The 22,844-nt window shown below is 41.4% G+C and overlaps 1 protein-coding gene across 2 annotated transcripts; it reads right to left on the reverse strand.

Annotated features, from left to right (window-relative positions):
- Positions 1 to 642: 642 nt before the first annotated feature.
- Positions 643 to 13,070, reverse strand: LOC148126780 (killer cell lectin-like receptor subfamily B member 1B allele C). 2 transcript variants are annotated; one of them, XR_015741568.1, is made up of 7 exons: positions 12,835 to 13,070; positions 6,809 to 6,907; positions 5,796 to 5,972; positions 4,171 to 4,325; positions 3,671 to 3,777; positions 2,365 to 2,694; positions 643 to 2,144 (listed from the first exon to the last, which is right to left on the reverse strand). XR_015741568.1 is itself a non-coding variant. In XM_087923405.1 (6 exons), exons 1-6 carry the CDS (start codon positions 12,923 to 12,925, stop codon positions 2,580 to 2,582), a joined length of 744 nt encoding a protein of 247 aa, XP_087779531.1. In that variant the 5' UTR covers positions 12,926 to 13,070; the 3' UTR covers positions 643 to 2,579. The 2 variants fall into 2 exon arrangements, 1 of the variants encoding a protein (XP_087779531.1); XM_087923405.1 differs by having other exon boundaries at positions 643 to 2,694.
- Positions 13,071 to 22,844: the final 9,774 nt, after the last annotated feature.

Raw genomic sequence — 22,844 nt, forward strand, 5'->3', positions numbered from 1 at the left:
AGCCCCCTCTCTGGACACAAGAGCCATTGTCCCAATTCAGCTCCACCATGCATGCACGCACCCACCTCCTGCCAGCCAGCTGGTCTTCGGGTCTCTGCTGTGGAAGCATGGGGGTGGGAAGGGATGGGACATGTATGGAAGTGATGCACTCATGTGCATGTGGGACGTACGTGCGGGGGTCATGCATGCGTGTGGGGTTCACAGGCATGGGAGTTGCATGTGCATGCGCAGGGGTGAGCTGCACATGCAGGGGTTGTGCACACCTGCATGGGGGCACAAGGGAATGCATGTGTATGCGCAGGGGCATGGGGGGGTCACGCATATGCAGGGCACAGGAGTTATGCACACATGTGCAAGGGTGCAGGGGTTGCACATGCATGTGCTGGGGTGAAGGGGTTGTGTGCATATGTGCGGGGGGCGGGACGGATGTATTTTGGGTGTATGCGCACATGTGTGCATGCGCTTTGGGCACTTGGTGCCAAAAAGGTTAGCCATCCCTGCTATAATCTCTTCGTTCAACGTAGAGTCGGAGCAACTGAATGAACCTGAGTGTTTACTGGCCGGATGCTTTTTGTTCTGTATTCTGTACAGTGGTAGATTTTGTCTTCTGTACAGATGTAGATAGATAAACTCAACAAAACATTCATACAAAGTTTTTATTATTGGTTCATCAGGTATCCTCATAACTTACATTTGTGATGAAGTTCTTCTTTAGTGACCAATCCTTTGCATATCTGTCTTGTAGGTAAAAAGATAGTTATCTCCTATCCCCTTTTTCCCATCTTGTAACGATAGAAATAGAACAGTTACCACGAGTCTGTGAGTTTAGCCAAGAGTGAGGAAACCTCCTCCAACCCATCAAGGGTCAGTTTAGTGACCAATCAGGATTACAGATGTGGTCACGTGACATGGACTACATTTCCCAGGATAGCTTAACTACATTTACCATGATGCATTCCCTTAAGGGGACAGCTCCCAACTGCTACCTAACTATCCAATTCCCATACACTGGCTGGACAGCACACTTTTCCTGATGCCTATGTGGAATTTGCAGCAGAAATTTCCTCTTTGTGCCCCGCTGCTACCTAGAACGGAACTCTCAACCTTCCAAGTGGGAGGCGAGCGTCTTCACCTCTAGGCTCCCACGCATCAGTATGGTTTCAACAAATTAGGAAGTTCCCCCTTCCTCTGCAGCACTATTACAGGAGTTAAAGATGGAGTGGTTCTTGGGAGCGGGGGCGGTTGACACAAAAAATAGATTCCTATAATGTTATCATGTGAAATGTGTGACATTTATGACATATAGTTTCCAGGTGGTGTATAGTATCCAGGCCTTTACTTATGACCACAATTGCGACTGGAATTCAGTCACTAAACAACGTGATTCTCACCTGACTTTACAACCTTTTTTTTGTCATGGCTGTTAAGCAAATCACCATGCTTGTTAAGGGAATCTGACTTCTCCGCTTGACAACCAGTTACTCTAAGACACTGCAATATGCTCGTTGCCAAAGGCCCAAATTTGATCACGTGAGCATGGAGATGCTACAATGGTCATACGTGTGAAGACCGGTCATAAGCCATTTTTTTTCAGCATTGTTATAAATTCAGATGTTTGCTAAATGAATGCAAGTCCAGGACTACCTGTATAATGCTATTTTTTTTTATATTAAAGGGATGGGTGACAATAATAGGGAATCCTAGTTTTCATGAGGAGAAATGATGGGGAGTTAGACTCCAGTGTTGCTCAGCTTGACTGAACAGCTTGCCAATAGAGAAGCCTTTTCTGTCTCAAAAATTAACGCGGGAAGAATAAGATGGAAATTATAAATCAAAACTGAAAGAGCTGTGCATTGGGAGGCATAAAAATAGATACAGAAACAACTACAAAATCTCTAAAAGTAACCACAGGTTTCTCTTTCATTTGACAGGCTATATTTAAAAATTTAACTATAACATATTTTATTTCATGTATTGAACCAGAGGTGGTATTCAGCAGGTTCTGACCAGTTCTGGAGAACCAATAGCGGACATTTTGAGTAGTTGGGAGACCCTGCAAATCCCATCTATGACTGGCCCCGCCCCCATCTATTCTCTGTCTCTCATTGAGTCCCACCTGATCAGCTGGGTCGTCTTTTGTTGCCCTGCACAGGAGAACGGAGCTGGAAAGCAGGTTAGTGGGGTGGGGGAGAGAATGGGGATTTTACAGTATCCTTCTGGAGTGGGATGGGAATGGAGATTTTACAGTATCCTTTGCCTGCCACGCCCACCAAGCCACGCCCAGAGAACCGGTAGTAAATTTTTCTGAATCCCACCACTGTATTGAACTATATTTTTAAAGTAATATAATAGGAGCACGCTCACAAATTTTCTGGGGAACCAGCAAAATCTTCTTCATTTAGAAGTCACTTCCTTTTATGCTTCATTTCTCATGTACAAGAGAACGGTATGAGGTTTTTAGTGGTTCTTCCCTCGGATAGCCCCTCTTTGCTCTGAGGTGAAACAGCCATTGCTGAAAAAGGCAGCCCACAGTTTGAACGGGGGGAGTTTTTTTTTTAAAAAATTCTGCATGCAAATCCTCAGACGATCCTCAGAGACGGTTTCTGACAAATCCAGCAATTCTCTGTATTGCACATATCAGAGACGATTCCCTTCTTTCCTATAATACCACAGATAGCCCCTGAAGTTTGGTATCTATGAGGGGGAAAGAGAAAAACACTTTCAGTTTAGAAAAAACGGTAAACAAGAGCCATCTGTTCACCAACAAAGACACCTGCCTTCTACAGCCTTCTCTCTCTCTCACACACACACATATGCGCGTGCACACACACACACACACACACACACACACACACACACACATATAAAAACCACATAAATGCACTCAAACAGATACAAAATGGTAATATAAAAGAAGGTGAGTCCTCCATAAATATGTTACGTTTAGTAAACCAGAGACTTTGTTGTCGGAACTGCAATAAGTTATGGAAGCAAAATATTATTATTACAATTTTATCCTGCCTTTATTACTTTGTAGGTAATGTGAGGCAATAAACATATACAATACTCCTTCAACTTCTTATTTTTCCCCATAGCAACAACCCCGTGAGCTGAATTGGGCTGAGAGAGAGGGACTAGTCATTAGCCCAAGATTACCTAGTTGGCTTTCATGCCTAAGGCAGGACTAGTGTGTTGATGGCCAGCAATTGGCTGTTGTTTCCTTGTGCTGCAAAGTACTTAGGAGTACTTAGAAGCACAAGGAAACAACAGCCAATTGCTGGCCATCAACAGACCAATCAACCAATAGGAAGGCACCACATAAAAAACACACACAGAATAGCTCAAAGTGTACATTCCAGTAGAGAGAAGTTCCCTTAGGGTCGGCTCCAGCACGAACCCAAAAGCTCTGAAGACTAAACCTCTGGTCCTGGTAACTGACCCAGACTGGATCCTGCAACATAATTGTGGGACACACATATCTTCATTTATGAAGAGGTTCCTTCCCTAATGAAGAGAAAGCTGACCCTATCATCATTTTAAAATGCTTTTAGATTCCATAGAGATTCTAGATATCTATATTATCTAGATTTCTTTCTCGATCTTTTACTTTATTCTGCAAAAAATCACTATATTACAGAAGGTTTCTTTTGTAATAGATATTAATACTCACAGTATATGGTTTGATGGTGAGCCATTGATCCACATCCACTTCTCCTCTGGCAATTTGAATTTGAGCCCAATCCATGTATTAATGTTTATTTTGTTCTGGATGAATTCCTGTAAAACATCATTTCACTTTCATTACAAGGATGGCTGTTGGAATGTCCTATTACTGAGTTTGTGTTAAATTTCACCAGATGAATTAGCCACCCAAGTAGATCCCCAACTTCCTGCCAATTATGCCTCTGAAGCTTAGCAGGATAATTTTATCCCATCCATTTATCCCTCAGGTAGAAAAGGATGGAATAGAATAGATGACAAATAAGCATCAAAGTAAGATCAGTCAAGAAAGTCCCTACTATGTATTCATTTGTCTGATGCCACTTCTCTGAAGTATCACCTGAAGCCTGCTGGGAAATGCTAGCCCATCCATTGAAATATTCCTGTTTAAAATTAAAATAGAAAAACTAAGAAAGTTATGGATTCTTCACCTGCAATGGATTCTTTTACCTGTTCTGCTGCATCAGAAATCATCAACAGTTGAGATCCTTTTGCCACACAGTCCTTGTAGCTTTGGTTCCAGGACTGGATTGAATTAGAAATCCAGTAGCATTTGTCTTTGTATGGAAGCCATGTTATAGGGCACACACTGCAGGATCCAATCTCTAGTAAGGAAAACAAATATTTGCTTTTTTTTTAAAAAAAAGCATGTTTGTAATCAACTCTACAGGTATATTTCAAGCACTTCAAAGTCACTTGGAAAGCTAAGGAGAGGATCCCATTTAAAAATATGATAATTTTTAATGGGTTAGGGTTATTCATTCAATTTCATGGTGACTTTGCATAGATATTAGCATATCTGTTAGGAATAACAAGGTTACCTAACGTAGTTTGGGTAAAATAATATATATAAACTATGATAGTAAGTTTAAGTGTGTGTCACTTTAAACTGCAAAGCGTGTAATTTTGGGTGCGGTTGTGAACCGCCATAGGAGGGAGCAAGAGAACCTGCTGGATTACTGACGATTGATGGTTTGATGGATTGATGGTGTGCTAACTGCGTGTTCCCTGCTGCTGAAGGAAGAAAGGAGGTTTGACTTCTTCATATCTCTACTGCGAGGAGATACATTACTGGACTGATATTTGTAAGTTTACTGACCTCTTTTTCGACACTGGACTTTGCAACTGAATAATCCCCGGACGGACTGAACTAGTGAATGATATATGGACTGTTTGACTATGCTAAAACTCTGGAATAAACTATTTAACTAGCACAGTGTATCTGTTTTACTGAGTGTAAGCTACAAAAACGTTTATCTCACATATTTTGCCTGCCTGCCTGACTGCCGTGCAGATTCTGCTAGGGTGTATTCCTAACACTATCCTTTTTTAAAAAGGACATTTTTAAAAAGCTGGCAGCCACAGGAGCATGATGTGGACTGGGCGAGGGGCCTGAGTGGCAGCGGCTTAACCCTGGCTCGCCTTCCTCCCTGCCACCAGCCGCAGGAGGAAGGAAAGGGCAGGCGGGGATCGGGGGTCGCAGCTAGCTGGGAAAGCCGAACTGCTGCCCAGAGCTGCAGGTGAAGGTAGGCAAGGCGGAGGCTGCGGGGCACACCTGGCTTGAAGTTCCCATCCCTTTGTAAATCTGCCCAAAAGAGGGAGGGGAGGAAACCCCCCGCTCAAACCCGGCCCCTTTGTTTGACGCGGAGTCCGGCCTTTCAGAAGCCTCAACATCTTTTCTGCAGTATGGTGACCAAAATTGGCTGCAGTATTCCAGGTATAGTCTTACTAGCGTTTTAAAAAGCAGCATAGCTATGAGAATTCTCTCCCTCTCTCTCTTTCTCTTTTTGTGTTTGGCGACTTCCTCAAATTTATCACTGCCTGAATATAGTGGGTCCTAACTCTATCTGAGTAGATTGTCGTTCTGAGAAAGGGGCTCGGCGGACATGCCCAAATGAGCTATTAAGAGTAGGATGATGATACCTCCTTGAGGGTGATGAGTAGTCCAGAAATGCAATTAAACGATTAGTCAACAATAAGAGATGACAGGCATATTTGGGGATAAAAATTTCTGAGAAATTATAACAGAACATTTCAGGAACAGGAACATTTTAGTTAAAAATAGAAAGAGTTACCTGCAGGCGCATTTGTAGGCTCACACAAATATTGCCTTAGGCAAGTCCTGAATTTTTGTAATTGGCTATTTGTTTTGTTTTCATTTTGTTTCCAGTGATGTGCATTTGAAATTCCAGTCATTTCCTGGAAGTTTTGTGAGCTTCTGTTTGTCGCTGTTGAGAAACTGCACTTTAGGCCTAATAAAACATTAAGCCAGAATTATAGTTACATAATTAAAACTGCACAATACCATAAATATTGTATATTTGTATTCTGAATAAAAAGAGAGTCCCATCTGGATTCTGCCAGGGATTCATAATAATATTCAATCAGTACTAAAGCTCCATTTAGCACCTTTTGATAGCTTCTCGCAAATTTTACTTTATTATTTTATTGATATCCTGTCTTTACTATTTTTATAAATAACTCAAGGCAGTGAACACACATAATACTTCTTCCTTCTTCCATTTTCCCCACAATGACATCCAGTGATGTGGCTTGGGCCAAGAGAGAGTGACTGGCCCAAAGTCACCCAACTGGGTTTCATGTCTAGGGCAGGATTAGAACTCTTGGCTTCTACTAGTGCCTTCACCACTACACCAAACTGGTTTTCTTTAGTATTTTCACTTGAGGCAATTTCTTCATTAAACGAACTGAGAGACCACAAAGCACCATGCAATCGTTTGCATTTTCCTGACCTCTATCTGGAGTCTTAACATCTTTTTTATATTGTGGTGTCCAAAACTAGACCCAGTACTTATGCAGCATAAAGGGATCATAACACTTTGTGTGATCTTGATACTATCTCCCTGTTGATGCAACCTAGGACTCTCCTTAACTTGAGTGGGGCGGAGACAAGTTTTGATAGATGCTAAAGGGCTGGGCCCATTGTATTTTATTTTTTTAGAAAACCCTGGGCCTGTCTTATTTACGCTTCTTTGAGAAGGGATCCTTGAATCTTTGGGTGTCTGCTCTGTACATTTGATTCTTACTTATGGAGCTTCGTCATGCTCTCTCCTCCTACAATACTTACCATAAACCCCCATCAGTATCACAGCCACCATCAAGAGAACATTCCCAGTGCAGGAAAGCCGCAGAACAATCCAGTGCCAAGAAGGGCATATTCTGCGATCTGCAAAATTCAAACAGAAACATTTGGAACATTACTCTAACCTAAGTGAATTGGAGCTTTTATCTTATGTATTTCACAGATCACCTGACTAAATGCTAAATAATAACAAAGTCATATTAGAAAGGCAAGTTATTGAATCTCTCAGCTCGGCATGTTCTCCTTGACCTTCCATTGGACATGTGATATTTCCCTTTTCTTCATTTTTGCTTTTTTATTTAATGAATAAAAATATCATTTAAAAAACTGTTGAATCAGGGTGATTTATGACTCACTTGAATGGTTGCTATTTTGATTTTTATGTATTCCCCAGCAGACTGTATCTTGTCCTTTCTACTGAATAGCAAAGTCCATTAGGGGTTAACAGAAATAACATTATATTACAATTTCTAGGAGCTGCTCATAAATCAACACATGCCAAATTATTTTGCTGTTTATACTGCACTCTGTATTGGACAAAGAATTTTAAATTTTGCTCGGATGAAATGCATGACTTCTTCTCCAGTTACATTTCTCTTAGCTTCTTGTTTTTGCTAATATGCCAGGTTAAGTTGATTGAACTTGAGATTTCAAAAGAGTTTGAATAAAGTGAATTTTGAACTAAAATTTGAATGCATCTAAGGAGACATGCCGGAATATCAGATTTTTTTCCCCCCTAGTATAATTATCTGTTATGCATGCATTATTAGGGGAAGGGCAAAGGGCTGAATATGGCCACCCCTTGAGTATAAAAATTGCTATAAGATTGTAATCGGGCCCTTAGGTTAGCTTTCAAACCAAGGTCCTTATATCTTGGTACCAAAATAAAAGCATAATTTTGTATCACACCTTGTGTCTGGTGACTTCTCTCAGCTTTGACACCAAGCAAGAGCCCAGTTTTGGGGGCAACATCCACACCGAGGTCTGCACAGAACCACGTGGGCCACTGCATTTTGCACCAATTGGAGCTTCCGGATGATCTTTAAGAATAGCCCCATGTAGAGTGAGTTGCAATAATCAAGATGGGAGTGACTAGGGCATGAATGACCGTGCAAAGGGATTGTCAGTCCAGGAGAGGGTGTAACTAGTGCACAAATTGCAGTTGTTATAACTTTTTATGCATATTTTCCATCTCCAAGCTGTATAAACTTGATTAGTGGCCTGCGGGCTGGATGCGTCAAACACTGGCGACATCCGTGTCTGATTTAGTCAAAAAAGTCGTGCTATGTCATGTGATGACATGAGTTTGACACCCCTTTCTTATTGTCTATGAGCATATCAGGTGATGTGTGTTTGTGTAATGAGGGAGGGTGTGGCCTAAGGAGATCAACACCCTACATATATAAAAACATATATATAATATAAACAAGGACAAATAGGCTGAAAAACAGCTTCTATCCCAGGGCAGTAGCTCTTTTGAATTCTGCTGTATAGTGCAGTGTTAGTGTGGTATCGGGGGTTTCCGGTTCAATGTGTGAACAGTGAAGGATGTGTGTTTGTGCTTATTTTCATGGTCATTATGTGCACTGGAGATGTTGTTTGATTTCATTGTATGAGGTGCCATGACAATAAAGTAAAGTAAACTAAACTAAACTTAACTATATCAAGCTGGGCACAGTTATTAGGCAGCTTTTTTTCCTCAGGCAAAATGGGCCAAAAAAGGAGGGTTAACTGACTCTGAAAAGTCAAACATTGTAAAAAGTCTTTCAGAGGGTTGCAGCACTCTTGAAATTGCTAAGGTATTGGGGCGTGATCACAGAACCATCAAATTTTTTTTGTTGCAAATAGTTAGCAGGGTTGCAAGAAACGTGTTGAGAAAAAAAAGATGCGCATTAACTGCCAAAGATTTGAGAAGAATCAAATGTGTGAAGCTACCTACAATCCATTGTCCTCCAGTGCTGTCATATTCCAGAAATGCAACCTACCTGGAGTGCCCAGAAGTACAAGGTATTCAGTGCTCAGAGAAATGGCCAAGGTAAGGAAGGCCGAAACCCAACCACCACTGAACAAGACACATAAGTTGAAATGGCAAGACTGGGCCAAGAAATATCTGAAGACAGATGTTTCAAAGGTTTTATGGATTGATGAGATGAGAATGACTCTTGGCAGACCAGATGGATGGGCCTGTGGCTGGGTCAGTAACGGGCCCAGAGTTCCACTTCTACTCAGGAGCCAGCAAAGTGGAGGTGCCATATTGGTATGGATTGGTATTATTAAAGATGAGCTAGTTGGACCTTTTGGGGTTGAAAATGGACTCAAAATCAACTCCCAAACCTACTGCCAGTTTTTAGAAGACACTTTCTTCAAGCTGTGGTACAGAAAAAGTCTATGTCTTTCAAGAAGACCATGATTTTTATGCAGGACAATGCTCCATCGCATGCGTCGAAGTACTCCACTGCATGGCTAAGTAGTAAAGGCCTTAAAGATGAAAGAAGAATGACATGGCCCCCTTCCTCACCTGAGCTAAACCCAATTGAAAACTTGTGGCGTCTTCTTAAATGGGAGATTCATGGTGAAGGAAAACAGTACACTTCTCTGAACAACGTCTGTTATTGAAAAGAAGGGTAATTATATTGGTCACTGATTTTTTTTAAAAAAAAAATCAGAAATGTTTATTTGTATGTTTTGAGTTGTTTGTTTGTTATTCTTACTTTAACGGATGCAAATAAATGAGTGAGATGGGCAAATTTTTGGTTTTTCATTTAGTTGCATAATAATTCTGCACACTAATAGTTGCCCAATAATTGTGTACACATATTCTCCTAAGAAAGCCAAACTCTCACTTTTACTTTCTTAAATATTCAGGTTTGAGGTTTAGTAATGTTTTGGATTGACTAAGAACGCTGTAGTTGTTCAATAATAAAATCAATCCTCCAAAAGACAACTTTCCTAATAATTGTGCACACAGTGTAGAAACCATCCAGAGCAGTGGTCGCCAACCAGTGGGCCAGGGACCACTGGTGGTCTGCGAGAAAATTTTGGTGGTCTGCAGAGAAATGTCACCCCCAAGGCACCCCCACATGGCCCGTGGAAACACAAGGCTTGCATCGCTTGCGTTGTGAACAACACAAGGTAGTGAGGGGAGGGGGGGAACTTGCCCCACGTGCCTCTCTGGCCACTGGGCTGCTTCTTTCCGCTTCTTTCTTCTGCTTGTGGCTGCACGCAAGGAAAGCAGCAAAAGTCTTTCTTTCTCTCCTCCAAACTTCCACCAGAAATGAGTATTTGGGACCCTGCAAGGCATCCTGCTCCAAGAGGCTGCACTGCATGACGAGTCTCATAAAGACTCATTTCTGGCGGAGTCTGGGGGAGAGAAAGAAAGACTTCTGCTGCATCTGTTGCTTTCCTTGCATGAAGCCAAAAGTCTCTCTCTCTCTCTCTCTCTCTCTCTCTCTCTCTGTCTCTGTCTCTGTCTCTGTCTCTGTCTCTGTCTCCTGAGAATGGAGCTGGAGATGGTATCCTGCAATCCCAAATAAAGAATGATCGATCGGTAGGAAAACGGGGTGAGGAATTTTCTTGCAGACTTTTTGGGGATTTTCCCAGGGTCTCTGGTCCGTGGGATTTAAAATTATGAGTTTGATGGTCTCTGAGGTCCAAAAGATAAGCAACCCCTGATCCAGAGAGTACTGTAAAGCACAATGGAGTGTACATAAGTACTATTGCTATTGGAAAAACAGCCAGATTTTCAGGGGTTTCTAGGATATTATCAAGGTAGGAGCCATATCAGACTCTGGGATGATGATGTTCTAGAACACGGGTGTCGGCGCCGAAGAAGCCCAAACCATCCGCAGTTTTGATCCATGCTCGCTGCTGGAGTGCCCTGAGCCACCTGGATTTGGGGCTGAAGCCACCCCATAGAGGTGGTGAAGAAGGGGGAGCCGAAATTGTAAACAGGACAGACGAAAGTATAAAAACATTGATTAGAAAGATTTTTAAAATTAGAAAAAGATATGGAATTGAATTAAGAAAGGAATGAGATAATTTAAAATAAGGCTATAGGAAGCAAAGAAAGGGAAAAGCTATTGAAAAAATTGTGAAAATAGTTATAAGATACGGATTAGAATGTATAAGATAAGTATGTATTGAGTTTATGTCTGTATGGAGAAGTGATAACCCGGTGCCATGCTGTTCTCAAAAAAAGATATTTTATTTGTATTTGTATGTTTTGTGAAAACTTAAATAAAACTTTTATTAAAAAAAAAAAGAACACAGGTGTCAAACTTGCCATGTCACGTTGCCATCACGTGATGTATTGTGACAGTTTTTTCCTTTTTGCGGAGCTGAGGTGGGCGTGGCCTGTGCGTGATGCATCCAGCTCACAGGCTGCCAGCTTGGTTCCCCTGTTCTAGAAGACAGACTCTATAGGTGACAAGATTTACTTCCCAGAACTCTGAAGCTGTTTAATCAAAGGGATCTGAAGTACGCTCACTCTGTATGATCTTACTGGAGAAGGGGAAACTGTGAGAGATAAGTGGCTCTCAAATCACCTAATCTTATCATAATAAATGTACAAGAAGAGTTGCTCAAAGTACAATGGGCAGTGTATAAATTTAATAACCAAATAAGCACATGTCCCAAAAGTGCTTTTTCAAGAGGCAACTGGACTTTCTGGTTTATTGTTTTATTTGAAGACATTTCACTTTTCATCCCAGAAGCTTCCTCAGCTCTGACTGGGTGGTGGGGAATGGAAGGATTTATACTCCTTGAAGACAGCTGGTCATTTGCATTCTATTAGCAGGTCATTAAGGCCACCTGGTGGTTTATCTGTGTCATCAGAGTCACCTGAGTGGTGCAAATGGGTGTGGAGCCTTCTTGGAAGTGTTCCAAGGTAAGGAGTATAAAACCTTCCATTCCCCACCATCCAGTCAGAGCTGAAGAAGCTTCTTGGATGAGAAGCAAAACGTCTTCAAAGAAAAAAAACAAACAAACCAGAAAGTCCAGTTGCCTCTTGATAAAGCACCTTTGGGACAAACAGGACCTGGATGACTGAAAATCTCCATAGACATAATAAATAAGTACATGTGAAACAATTGTAATGAAAGCAGCAGAGAGCCAATTTTTGAACGGACAGAGATTAAAGAAAAAGAACAACAAAAGCTTTCTAGCTTCCTCAGAAGATAGGAAGATCTCTACTGAACTGCCTTTTGATCAAAGTTCTTGTGTGAGGTGGGCGTGGGTGGATGAAGAACAGACATTTAGAACAATCTATGGTTCCAAGTCACATAAACCTTTTAGAGGCAACATGTCTGGAAACCACAGGATAATAAAATGCGCCAATCTCTTAGCACAAAGCTAACAAACAAAGAACTCCCTTCAAATTGTACTCGAGACATAGTCCCCATTGCATTCCTACAAGATTTTTGTAGAGATCCACATTGCTAGAGATCTTTCATGTTTCATACTTGGCAAAACAATGCAACCCTAGTTTTTTGAAAGCACCGAGATCTGCAATGCTCTGTGTTACTGGGTTCATCAAGGGCCCCTAAGCTGTGATGAACTTTTCTACAATTACTTGGGAGCAAAGGTAGCTTACGGGACATCCAGTGCGAAGAACTTCCTTCTGTTTTCTCTATGAGAAGATGCAACAACTCAGAGCCAGTCTTGTGTGCAATATTTCGGATATTGTACTTGCTTCTGTTATTACACTCAACATTGCATTATAGCTCATGCTTTTTCTACAAGCCAAATACCCATCACCCCTCTGTTATCTGCACAGCAACAATCTTTGGAAAGAAACTGACTTGGGAAATATTGCGACTGGTTCAAAGTCAATAAATGAACTTTGCAGCCGAGTGACAACTTAAATCTGGTTCCACATCTGCACCCTACTCCTTACTGGCTGTGTGGACTTCTACTTATCATCTGTACATTTTAAAAAAGGCTGAAATGGAAGACCTTTCAAAGTACGTTGCCTTTCTCGGTCTGAGAGGCTGTCCTGAAATAAATGAACTTACCTGCCTGCTGAACCACAAGGAAATTTGAACTTCTTCTGGATGAGGAATCTTCAGAACATTTGATGTCTGCATAGACCAAACCGGCATCCATGGTCAACTGCAACCCAAAATAGATGGGCTAGCTGTAAGTGAGGCGTTCTTAATACGCCTGAATATGAGTAACGGAAGTGTTGTTGATCTACACTACCTATTACTTCTAAGTGGTAAGTATATTCTCTTTGCCTACGTACAACTGTGGTTAGGTGCTCCTACGCTGAAAGGAGGAAAATCTCTTAGAGAATATGACTGAAATAAAATGTGTTCTTCTCTAGGTGGTTTCCAGGCAACAGTGCAAATGAAGCTAAGAGTCACTGTTGCAAGTTGCAGAGGAAACTAAGATTAAAAGTTAATTTCCCCCCCTTTTTGAATTGAATTGATTTCTTTATTGTCATTGTATGTATATACACAGTATACATATAACGAAATTCACACAACACCCAGAGACCAGACTCAATACACAAGCACCCACACAACAGATCAAGTAATACTGCCCAACAGCTCACTGGTGATGGTCCTTAAATTCATTGTTAAGTGCAATTATAGCTCTGGGATAAAAACTGTTCAGAAAACATGTGGTCCGAGTTCTAATTGTTCTGTATCTTCTGCCAGAAGGCAACAGTTCATAAAGATTGTAAGCAGGATGGGAAGAGTCTCTGAGAATGTTGTGCGACTTCCTCAAACAGTGAGATGCGAAGAGGTCATCCAGGGCTGGTAGCTGGAGCCCAATGACATTTTGGACAGTTTTAATGATTCTCTGTAGAGCTTTTTTGTCTGCTACAGAGCTGCTCCCATACCATGCAAGAATGCCGTATGTCAGGACACTGTCAATGGTGCTGCGGTACTAGGACAGAAGTAGATGCGGGGATAGATTTATCTTCGTGAGCATTCTCGGGAAGCACAGCCTCTTCTGTGCCTCCTTCACAAGCATGTTAGCATTCATAGTCCATGAGAGGTCCTTCAAGATATAAGTGCCCAGAAATTTAAAACTACCAACTCTCTCCACCTATGTGATCTCCAGCAGGTTCAACAGGTGGGACTTCTCTGCACACCCATCACCCAAAAGAAACTACAGTAGCCCAGGATGGCAACCATGCCCCAATCCAGGACTTGCTGTTTTATCTGCTCTCTTCTTTTTTCATTTTCACCCTCCTCTTTTTCATCCACCCAGTATGATGTGCCCATTGAGTATGAATGGCTATTATTTGTCTATTTCTGAAATCCCCGCTTCAAATGATAATGCTATTTCTAGTATTGCAAGGTCTTACGCAACTTCCATTTTGTAAAGCCTAGCCATATTATTCACAATTGAAACCAGACGTGTATTTCTAAGGCTCATTTAGGAAGTCCTTGAGAAGCAGTCCTTGACAAGTGGAGATTGCTGCAACCTTCTCTTTTGATCATCACTGTTATTTTAGTTATTCTGTATGTTTACATTTACCACACAATCTTAACCAAGCAAGAATTGTGTGTACAAGGCTCTCCTTCAAAGTTGACACGCAGAAAAATATTTATAATGCAGCTAAATACAAGAATTGGAAGAGTGAAGAAGGCAGTGGAAATCTTGACAACTGGGGATTGGCGGGGTGGTGGTGGAGAGAAAGGCCATATTGAGTTCAATTTTCCCAGACTCACAATTTTTTTAGTTTTCTGACAGTTATTTTCCTGACTCTGTCCTGATTCTGGATGTCTCTATTTTCCTGAAGTTTAGCACACTTTCCAAGCTATCCTTGTATGTGAGTTTGTTTATTTCAGTGTTGGTTCATCGTCAAGTTCTCTGTTTTAAGAAAAAGGAAGTCGTGAGAAAAAACTTTCATGGCCTTTTATTCTTACAAGCAGAATGGAGACAAACTGGAAAAGCAAAAATGAAGAACGACGCAAAATATTTGGAGGCCCTCAAACTGTAATAAATCTGCAGAAGAAACTTTCAGATCAATGTTCAATCACTCCCCCCAAACCCATCAGCATGGCTGATGGCAAGGCATGCTGGGAGTTGTGGTTCAACAGCCACTGAAAGCCCCCGGGAACCCAACACTACAATTGGATGATGGTTTGGATCAACAAAATAAAACACTTGCACAAAAACTCTGTTAATTGGACATTTTGAGAATTACGGTCCTAATGTAACAGAACATCAGACAAGGGATGTGCTAGGGCTGCTTAACCAAGTTATATTACATCTGGCAAAGCCTGTATTGCAATTAGGAAGCCAGCCCTGTACTGACCAGAATATTGCAGCTGTTTTTCAGATCTTTCTTTACTTTTTAGAGTCATGGAGAGATGCTAAAGTGCTCTCAGTTGCTGAAATATCTCAAACATTATTTACTGCATTGGCTCAAACCACACGGTTTGGAACGACAGTTCTTATTTCCTGTGCATCACAAGACACGATAGCTACTAACTCTGGTCAGGAAAAAAGGCAGTGTAAAAAGCTATTTTTTTCAAACAGAAAACATATTATCATGAGCCTGACCACTATCTCTTTCTCTATAGCATGCAGTGAGTCGCTTATTAAATGAATGCCACTCCCAATATTTTTTCAAATTGTAATTTCTTCAAAGGAGGAATTCATAGTTTTTTTTTCCTCCATTGGTGCCTGTTAATCACTATGAAAGGACACTTAGCAACTCTAGATGCCTGTGAAAATGATCTATTTTACAGAGGTGGAAAGATAGCAATAGCAATAGCACTTGTTCTTATATACCGCTTTACAGTGCTTTACAGCTCTAAGTGGTTTACAAAGTTAGCACATTGCCACCACAAACACACACAATTTGGGTCCTCATTTTACTCACCTTGGAAGGATGGAAGGCTGAGTAAGACCACACCTAGAGTACTGCATCCAGTTTTGTTCACCACATTATAAAAAAGATGTTGAGACTCTAGAAAAAGTACAGAGAAGAGCAACCAGGATGATTAGGAGACTGGAAACTAAAACATACAATGAATGGTTGCAGGAACTGGGCTTGGCTAGTCTAGTAAAGAGAAGGACTAGGGGAGACATGATAGCAGTCTTCCAATATATTGATGACCTACAAGGTCCCTTCCAACTCTGATTATCTGTTATTTGTTAACCTTGAGCCACTCCAACTGCCAAATTGCAGGCAACCTGCAGTCAGCAGAAGTAGCCTGCACTCTAACACGCTCTCCACTGCGCCACCACAGTTCTTGCAGATGTTTGAGTTTTGCTCTCTGGAAGGGAAGATCGTTGTTTGAAAAATTGGCTTCCAAATTGTTTGCTTCTAGGTTAGAAGACCCCACATCTTAACTCCAATTATTAATAATAATAATACAACATTGCTGATGTTGTTGGAAGGTTAAAGTTTGTACAGTGAAGGATGCTACTTACTGCTTACAAAGAAGAATAAAATACCAGAATGTAAATGCATTTTTAACAGAATGGAAAGGCATTAAGAATATTTGTTTTTAATTGAACCTAGGACAAAGTGAAAGACATAGATTGGGGCTGGGACACCAACTTCCATAAAAGCTAGCCAGGCTGCCAGCAATCTCAAGGACATTGTTGGATATAATATTCTGAAGACAGATTCCCCCCACCTCCCAATACACACACCACAGCCAAGAATAATAAACTAAGACCGACAGGAGCTCCTACAGCCATATAAATGAAGACATGTGGAGCCATTGATCTGGGAAACAACAGATTTCTCTGATAGCAGGTCCCCTGTTGTGCAAGGAGGGATGGATGATGATGATGCCTGCAACAATATTTAGAAAAAAATTAGTAAACCACTTAAGTTCCAAAACTGGCAGAGCCAGTGGCTGTATATAAACAGGGAACAAACCCCACACTCACGCTGATGATATTATCTAGTTATAATGCATTAGTACATTAATACATATCTGCATTACTATTACTATTAATACATATCTGCACTACTATTACTATTAATCTTCTCATGGTACCTATCACCCATCCCTTCCCACTTACGACTGTATGGCTGCTTTCTTGGTCTCCTCACTGTAAATGGAACTGGCTCAGTTAGGAATGAATGAATGAAAAGCTTTCACTGCGAATTCCATCTTTGTGGGCAAAATTTCATTGCAGCAGAAATACCACACTTTCGTTTGGAGAGGAAGAAAATTGGTAAAAAAAGGTTACTAACAAAATATTTTCTGTTATTTCAGTGCAGTAGAGTTTCCTCTCAATGTGACTGCAGTACAAGATAGTCCTTAGCTTACGACCACGACTGAGCCAAAATTTTCTGTTGCTAAGCAAGGCTGCTGTTAAATGAGTTTTGCCCCCATTTTAAAAACTTTCTTGCCACAGTTGTTTAAGGGACTCGCAGAAGTTCTTAAGTTAGCTGTTGGTGTTCTTAGTAACGCATGAGATTTCATGAGATATCACAACTACAGACCTTTATCACGCTTGGAGAGTTGCCAGGCTGATATCTTCCAAATTCCAGGCTGTAACAGCGATTATTTGGCAAGAAGTCAGGAACAGATCTGCACCCTAATGAATTGAACTAATTGTCTCCTGCAAACACCACTCCCTTTCGCTCCTCTTTATTCCCTGTGGGAGGGGCCATTCACCATCCACCTGAGCCTTTACTCCCAAGTCAACCCTTGTTCCTTAACTTTTCCCTTCTCCTGGCAGCTCTGCACATGAACACATTGGGAACAGGCTCCAACTGTTCTTCTCCAACTCCGAAGGCAGCTGTTAACTGTCAGACAGCCCTGGCCCCATCCTCCAATGCAGAGCACTCATCGGAGCCTTCCCCAGACTCCAGGACTGGCCCATGTTCCTCCCCAACCTCCTCACTGTCTGAGTCTGCTGCCAGCTCCATGGGCCGCTGGCGGGCCACAACAGTTTCACAAGTCACATTGTCCAATCAAAAGAGTTGGTAGGTTATTTGGTTACTCCTTTCCTCTTTCAACTGCCACCTGTTGGAATGACCTTGGTTCCCATGAGAAAGCTTCTTTGTTTTGACTATTTATTTCCCCCTCCCTTCCCCGCTTCAGAGTTCGTGGCAACTATGAGGCAGCAAAAGATGGCTTCAGCCAGATTTGCTTCAGAGTTGACATTAGTAACACGGCTGTTAGCTGAATCTGGCTTCCCCATTGACTTTGTGTCGAGCCCGAAATTGACATACGTGTAGCCATTTTATTTAGTTCTATATTCTAATCATATATTCCTTTTTCTTTCTCTTTACTTGTGTAAGGGGGGGCTTCAGGCTCGCCACATTCTTAAGGTGGGAGGAGTGAATAGATAGTGAGGATTGTTTTGGCCATGTGGCTTTCCTTCCTGTGGGAACAGAGGCTGTCCCAGCTGAGAACTGGAGGTGGAGTTTGAAGACACCAGGCAATGTTGATTTCTTTTTATTGGGGAATGTGACTTTTGTGGGTTGTTTCCAATTTTCAATATTATGTGGTGTAATTCCGGTTTGTGTCAGATCCAGAAATACAACAGACTTTGCCAATTTGATGATTACCTAAATAAAAAAAATTGTTTTGGAAGATGGACTTTGTATATTTATTTTTTGAATGGGTTTCATCACTTGGAAACCTGACACTCTGCTTGTCGGAGGGTCACAAAAGATGATTACATGATCCTGGGACACTGCAACTGTCATAAATATGAATCAGATGCCAGGCATTTGAATTTTGATCACCTGACCGTGCAGATGCTGCAATGATCGTAAGTGTGGAAAAACGGTCATAAGTCATTTTTTTTTCATTGTAGCTTTGAATGGTCCCTAAACAAACTGTTGTAAATTGAGGACTACCTGTAATTGTTTTTGCCCATTTAGGACAGCAGTGGCATGATTGCAACCTTCAGTTTGATGAAATCTCTTCTCCATGAAGAGAAGATCAGCTATGCAAATAGGCCAATGTGTAATGGTTGATTGTGGTATTATATAACCTGGAGAAGTTAAAATGTGATGTTGAAATCCTTCCTGGAATTCGGGCCTTTTGGGGAAGAGGTGGGATATTTACTGTAGGTGAACTAACTCAGCCAGCTGGCATGCACATACTATGAATAGTACAAAAACTTTCCTAAACATAAAGTGCCAATGGATGAGCGCGAATTGTGTTTTGGGAGTTTATAGAGAAATTCAATTATAGTCCCACTATTTGAGACACATAAACATTCTGGGAAAACTCCTGGATGCCACGAATTGTGAAAAATTGCTGAAAAGCATGGAAAGACTAGAAAGAACCCAATATCAAAAAAGGTCTTACATGACTACAACTCGCCACTCTGCACTATTTCATTAAAATAGCTTTCTTCCACCTGATCTCCTCTGGATGTTTGACTTGCATCAGTTGCTCTGACAGAAGATTTCAAATATCCCACAGGGATTGCGCTACAATTGCCAAGGACCCAAGGTATGATTTATAGTTAACAGTTCTGATAGTCAGATTCTAGAATTACCTGAGCAATTGTCACTGCTGCTGCTTTCAGATCCAGGAAGCTGAAGATAAAAGAACAAAAGATAAAAGACTTCAGCAACAGAGTGGTCAGAGTGGCCTGGAAAGCCCTACCAGACTCCATTGTTACAGCCTCAACCCCTCACAGCTTCAGCCTCAATCTGTCTATCGTGGACCTCTCCCCATTCCTAAGAGGTCCTCAAAGAGGGCGTGCAGAAGCACACCAGCGTGCCTACCGTCCCTGTATTACTGTTCCCATTTATCTGTATTTACTTCCTTTGTTCTTGTGTATGTTCATACTTATGCTTGTTATCTTGTACATGTTTGACAAGTAAATAAGTAAATTACATTCAAGATAGGCTGAATTCCAGTACTATATCTGGTGCATAGTATTAAGATCCCATCAGAATTGCACTGGGAGATTTGTTCCCTGTATCAGTTATTATTTTCTGAGCAGAATACAGCGTCCTTTAAATCCTGAAAGAGATTAAGAATTATTTACCTGGGAGAATGACCTGGTCTTCAGAACCTTCTACATTGCCAATGATGTGGGAGCCTCATTTGGATTGCAGAATCCTCTAGCTATTCAAAAATCCTCCAGAATCCTCTAGCTTCCTTTCTTGCTTGCTCACTTTTTAGTCACACAGACAGATGGGGATTCCTCAAACACACACACACACACCAGGATAACTGACACACATGTATGGAATCACTGACAACGAGCACTTGCAGGAACCCAGGAGACAGCTGTCTGGCAACCAAGGCCACTCCTGATCCAGCGACGTCACTCCAGTAAATCGGCACGCACACATCACTTCACTCCTTTCGCAGTTTTACATGGTTTCATGTAAGTGTTAGAAAGAAGTGAAGAGAGTAAGAGAGCTCTGAGAGGCTTGTATATAGATTGAGATTTTTTGTATTAAAGATGACACCATTTCTGCTTGCTTCGTTCTAAAAGGCAAGCTGTCTCTTGCTTTTGTTGCAAAATTCTTTGAAAGAAACTATGGTTGCAGCTTGTTCATTGCTGGGTCTGTATTTGCCTTTCTATTTGCCTCGCCCTTCTCCTGGATCTCTTTCTGCTACACATGGAAATGTAAACTCATTAGAAGATGAATTAGGTTCTCCTTTACTTTCTACATCTGGCAGCCCATATGGCATTTAATTTTTATTTGTTGCCCAAGTTCTCCTTTATTGTCAATATTTCATGGTAACTATCATGCCCTTCCTGAACAGATCTGATTATTTAAGGTAAAAGACTCCCGACTGCAAATGCTGCTTGCTGTTATCAGTCCTGTAATCCTTTATTCAGCTTAATAAACAGGGGGATAGAGACTCAAAATCTCCCCTCAAAGTGAGATGGGCGCCAAACAAATCTAAATAAATAAAATAATTCGCACCAGGAAGTATTGCATTAAGTATAAATTTAATCCAGTACAATAAAACACTGGTTAAAATAAATATTTTAACTAAATATATTCAAAATATTAGAGGTCTTTTCTAAAACCATTGGGACTTAATGCATTGGCAAAACCAACTTTCATACCAGTAAAGATTTCCCTTAATAATAATCCGTTATAGATGACTGAGATTCCATAGGCCAATTCTGATCTAAGGATGATCACTAGATAAGTAGATGTTTTCAGCTTTACTCAGGCTATGATCCAGCCATTCCTGCTCTTTCCATATGTTTCCTCTTCTCCAGATGTTGCAATGCATATTATAATCCCAGGAATTCACCACAACTCTTGATGAAGAGGTCAGGTAACTGGCTGGGAAAGGAGTTGTGGTTGCTGCGTCTTCTGTTTCTTGCCTTGTGACAAAGCAGTGACAGAAAGAATCAGTCCAATGTGTGGCCCACCTGGGACCCCTCCTGGCTCAAGACTCCATTGCTGGTGAGAACATGCGATGGCTTGATGAATTCTTCTGTGTACCATTGGAATCTTCCTTGAGATGCCTTGAAATAACTTGCTGCAAACAATCCCTCCCTCCTTCCCACCAGAATTACAGGAAATAAATATGAGCTTAATGTCAGAATTTCAGTGTGAATTAAAATATGATGTTGGTTTGGACTCCACCTACACTCTTTTATATTCCTCTCTCCCTTACGGTTCTCTCAAATGTCAAATGCAGCCCTTCAGCTGAGAAAGATTTGCAAGCTACACCTCAAAGCATTGATCTGTTAGAACAGAGATGTTTCATCTTGGCTTCTCATACTGTATATATCTATGTACCATTCATCTCCTAACCTCACTACCTAATCGATGTGGTGCTGCCTACCCTCTTCTGTTTGACTCTTGTTAGAACATGGTGTTCCATTGCTGAATTAGTCCACGGTTGACTTCCCACAGAAACCACACAGATACTTTTTCCAATCAGGGGTTTAAGGTCACTGACCTGCCATATTGCTCCCAGAGTTCATAGTTTGTTCATCTTTGAGTACTTGAAAATTAAGGCTAGATCAGATTGCAAGTTGATGGCAGAAGTTTTCAACATTATATGGGTTGAGACCAGTGTTCTATGGAAGGAGATCCTATCATCCCCATTTCCTTCTTCCTAGTTCCTCCTCCCAACTTTCCATGCTAAGTTTTGAATACAGAGCTGTGAGGGAGATGAGCAGATTCTAAATTTGATAAATAAAAAAATAGAAAAGCTTTATTTATGTCCATGAATGAGTCCGACCTCTTGTCTTGACTGATGGCATCAGGTTTGGCACCAATGAATTCTATGCTTGGAAGAATAGTACATACTGGTAGTATATAGCATGAAAAACTATTCTTTCTTACATTCATATAGAAAATATGTCGAAACAGCAAATGCCCAAGTTGCAATAATACATCTGAACCAGCCAAGCAGATCCCAGCAGCTATTTTATCTCCCAGGAAGAAATTCTGTGCAAGTTGAGACTTGACAGGGGCAAAGATTTATGATGGTTGCTGTAGATGATAAGAGTGTAGATGGTGAGAATTTAAAGTTGATGTAGTTAGATTCTGAATATGAGAGACCAGGAACATTTTGACTTTGTGGTTTGGGCACCTATGAGAAGAACAGGAAGAAGGAAATCTATACCAAAGTATCAACAGCTTTTGCTGACTAGAATGTAGATCAGGGGTGTCAAACTGGATTTCTTCGATGGCCGGATCAGCATTGTAGTTTTCCGTGGGCCATCTGGGAGGGAAATGTCAAAATGGACGCCACCTCACCAGCCAAAACAGTGTGTGGTGCGCCCCCCCAGCACCCCGCTTTAGCCAGCAGAGTGCTGCAGGAGGCCACCCAGGCCGAAAATTGGGTGTGGGGGGCCATGGCTGCCAGAGCCACCACAGGCTGGTCCTTTGCTATTTCCAGGCTGGCTCCACAGACTAGATTTAAGCACCCTGCAGGCCGGGCCTGGTCCAGGGGCCTTGAGTTTTGACACCCCTGGTGTAGATACTCCTTCCTACAACACTCCTTTCTACAGTGTAGGTGAAGGGATATGGAGGATTAATCTACAGGTTCCTATTGGGAAATTCCCTGTGTGATGATGATAATAATTGTTCAACACACCGTGTCAGCTTAATCAGCCATGGCTTGGGTAACAAAAAAGA

This window comes from Pseudonaja textilis, chromosome 2 (genome assembly GCF_049901715.1).
Source record: "Pseudonaja textilis isolate UNSWEBS1 chromosome 2, rPseTex1.2, whole genome shotgun sequence".
Taxonomy (NCBI): domain Eukaryota; kingdom Metazoa; phylum Chordata; class Lepidosauria; order Squamata; family Elapidae; genus Pseudonaja; species Pseudonaja textilis.

Excerpts from the sequence above, each read along its gene's own strand:
- LOC148126780 (XM_087923405.1), bottom strand. The coding sequence starts at position 12,925 with ATGGATGCCGGTTTGGTCTATGCAGACATCAAATGTTCTGAAGATTCC. Across the intron at positions 6,908-12,834 it reads CCTTGTGGTTCAGCAGGCAG|ATCGCAGAATATGCCCTTCT; the intron begins GTAAGTTCATTT and ends TGAATTTTGCAG. Across the intron at positions 2,695-3,670 it reads TCACCATCAAACCATATACT|ATACCAAACTTCAGGGGCTA; the intron begins GTGAGTATTAAT and ends TCCCCCTCATAG.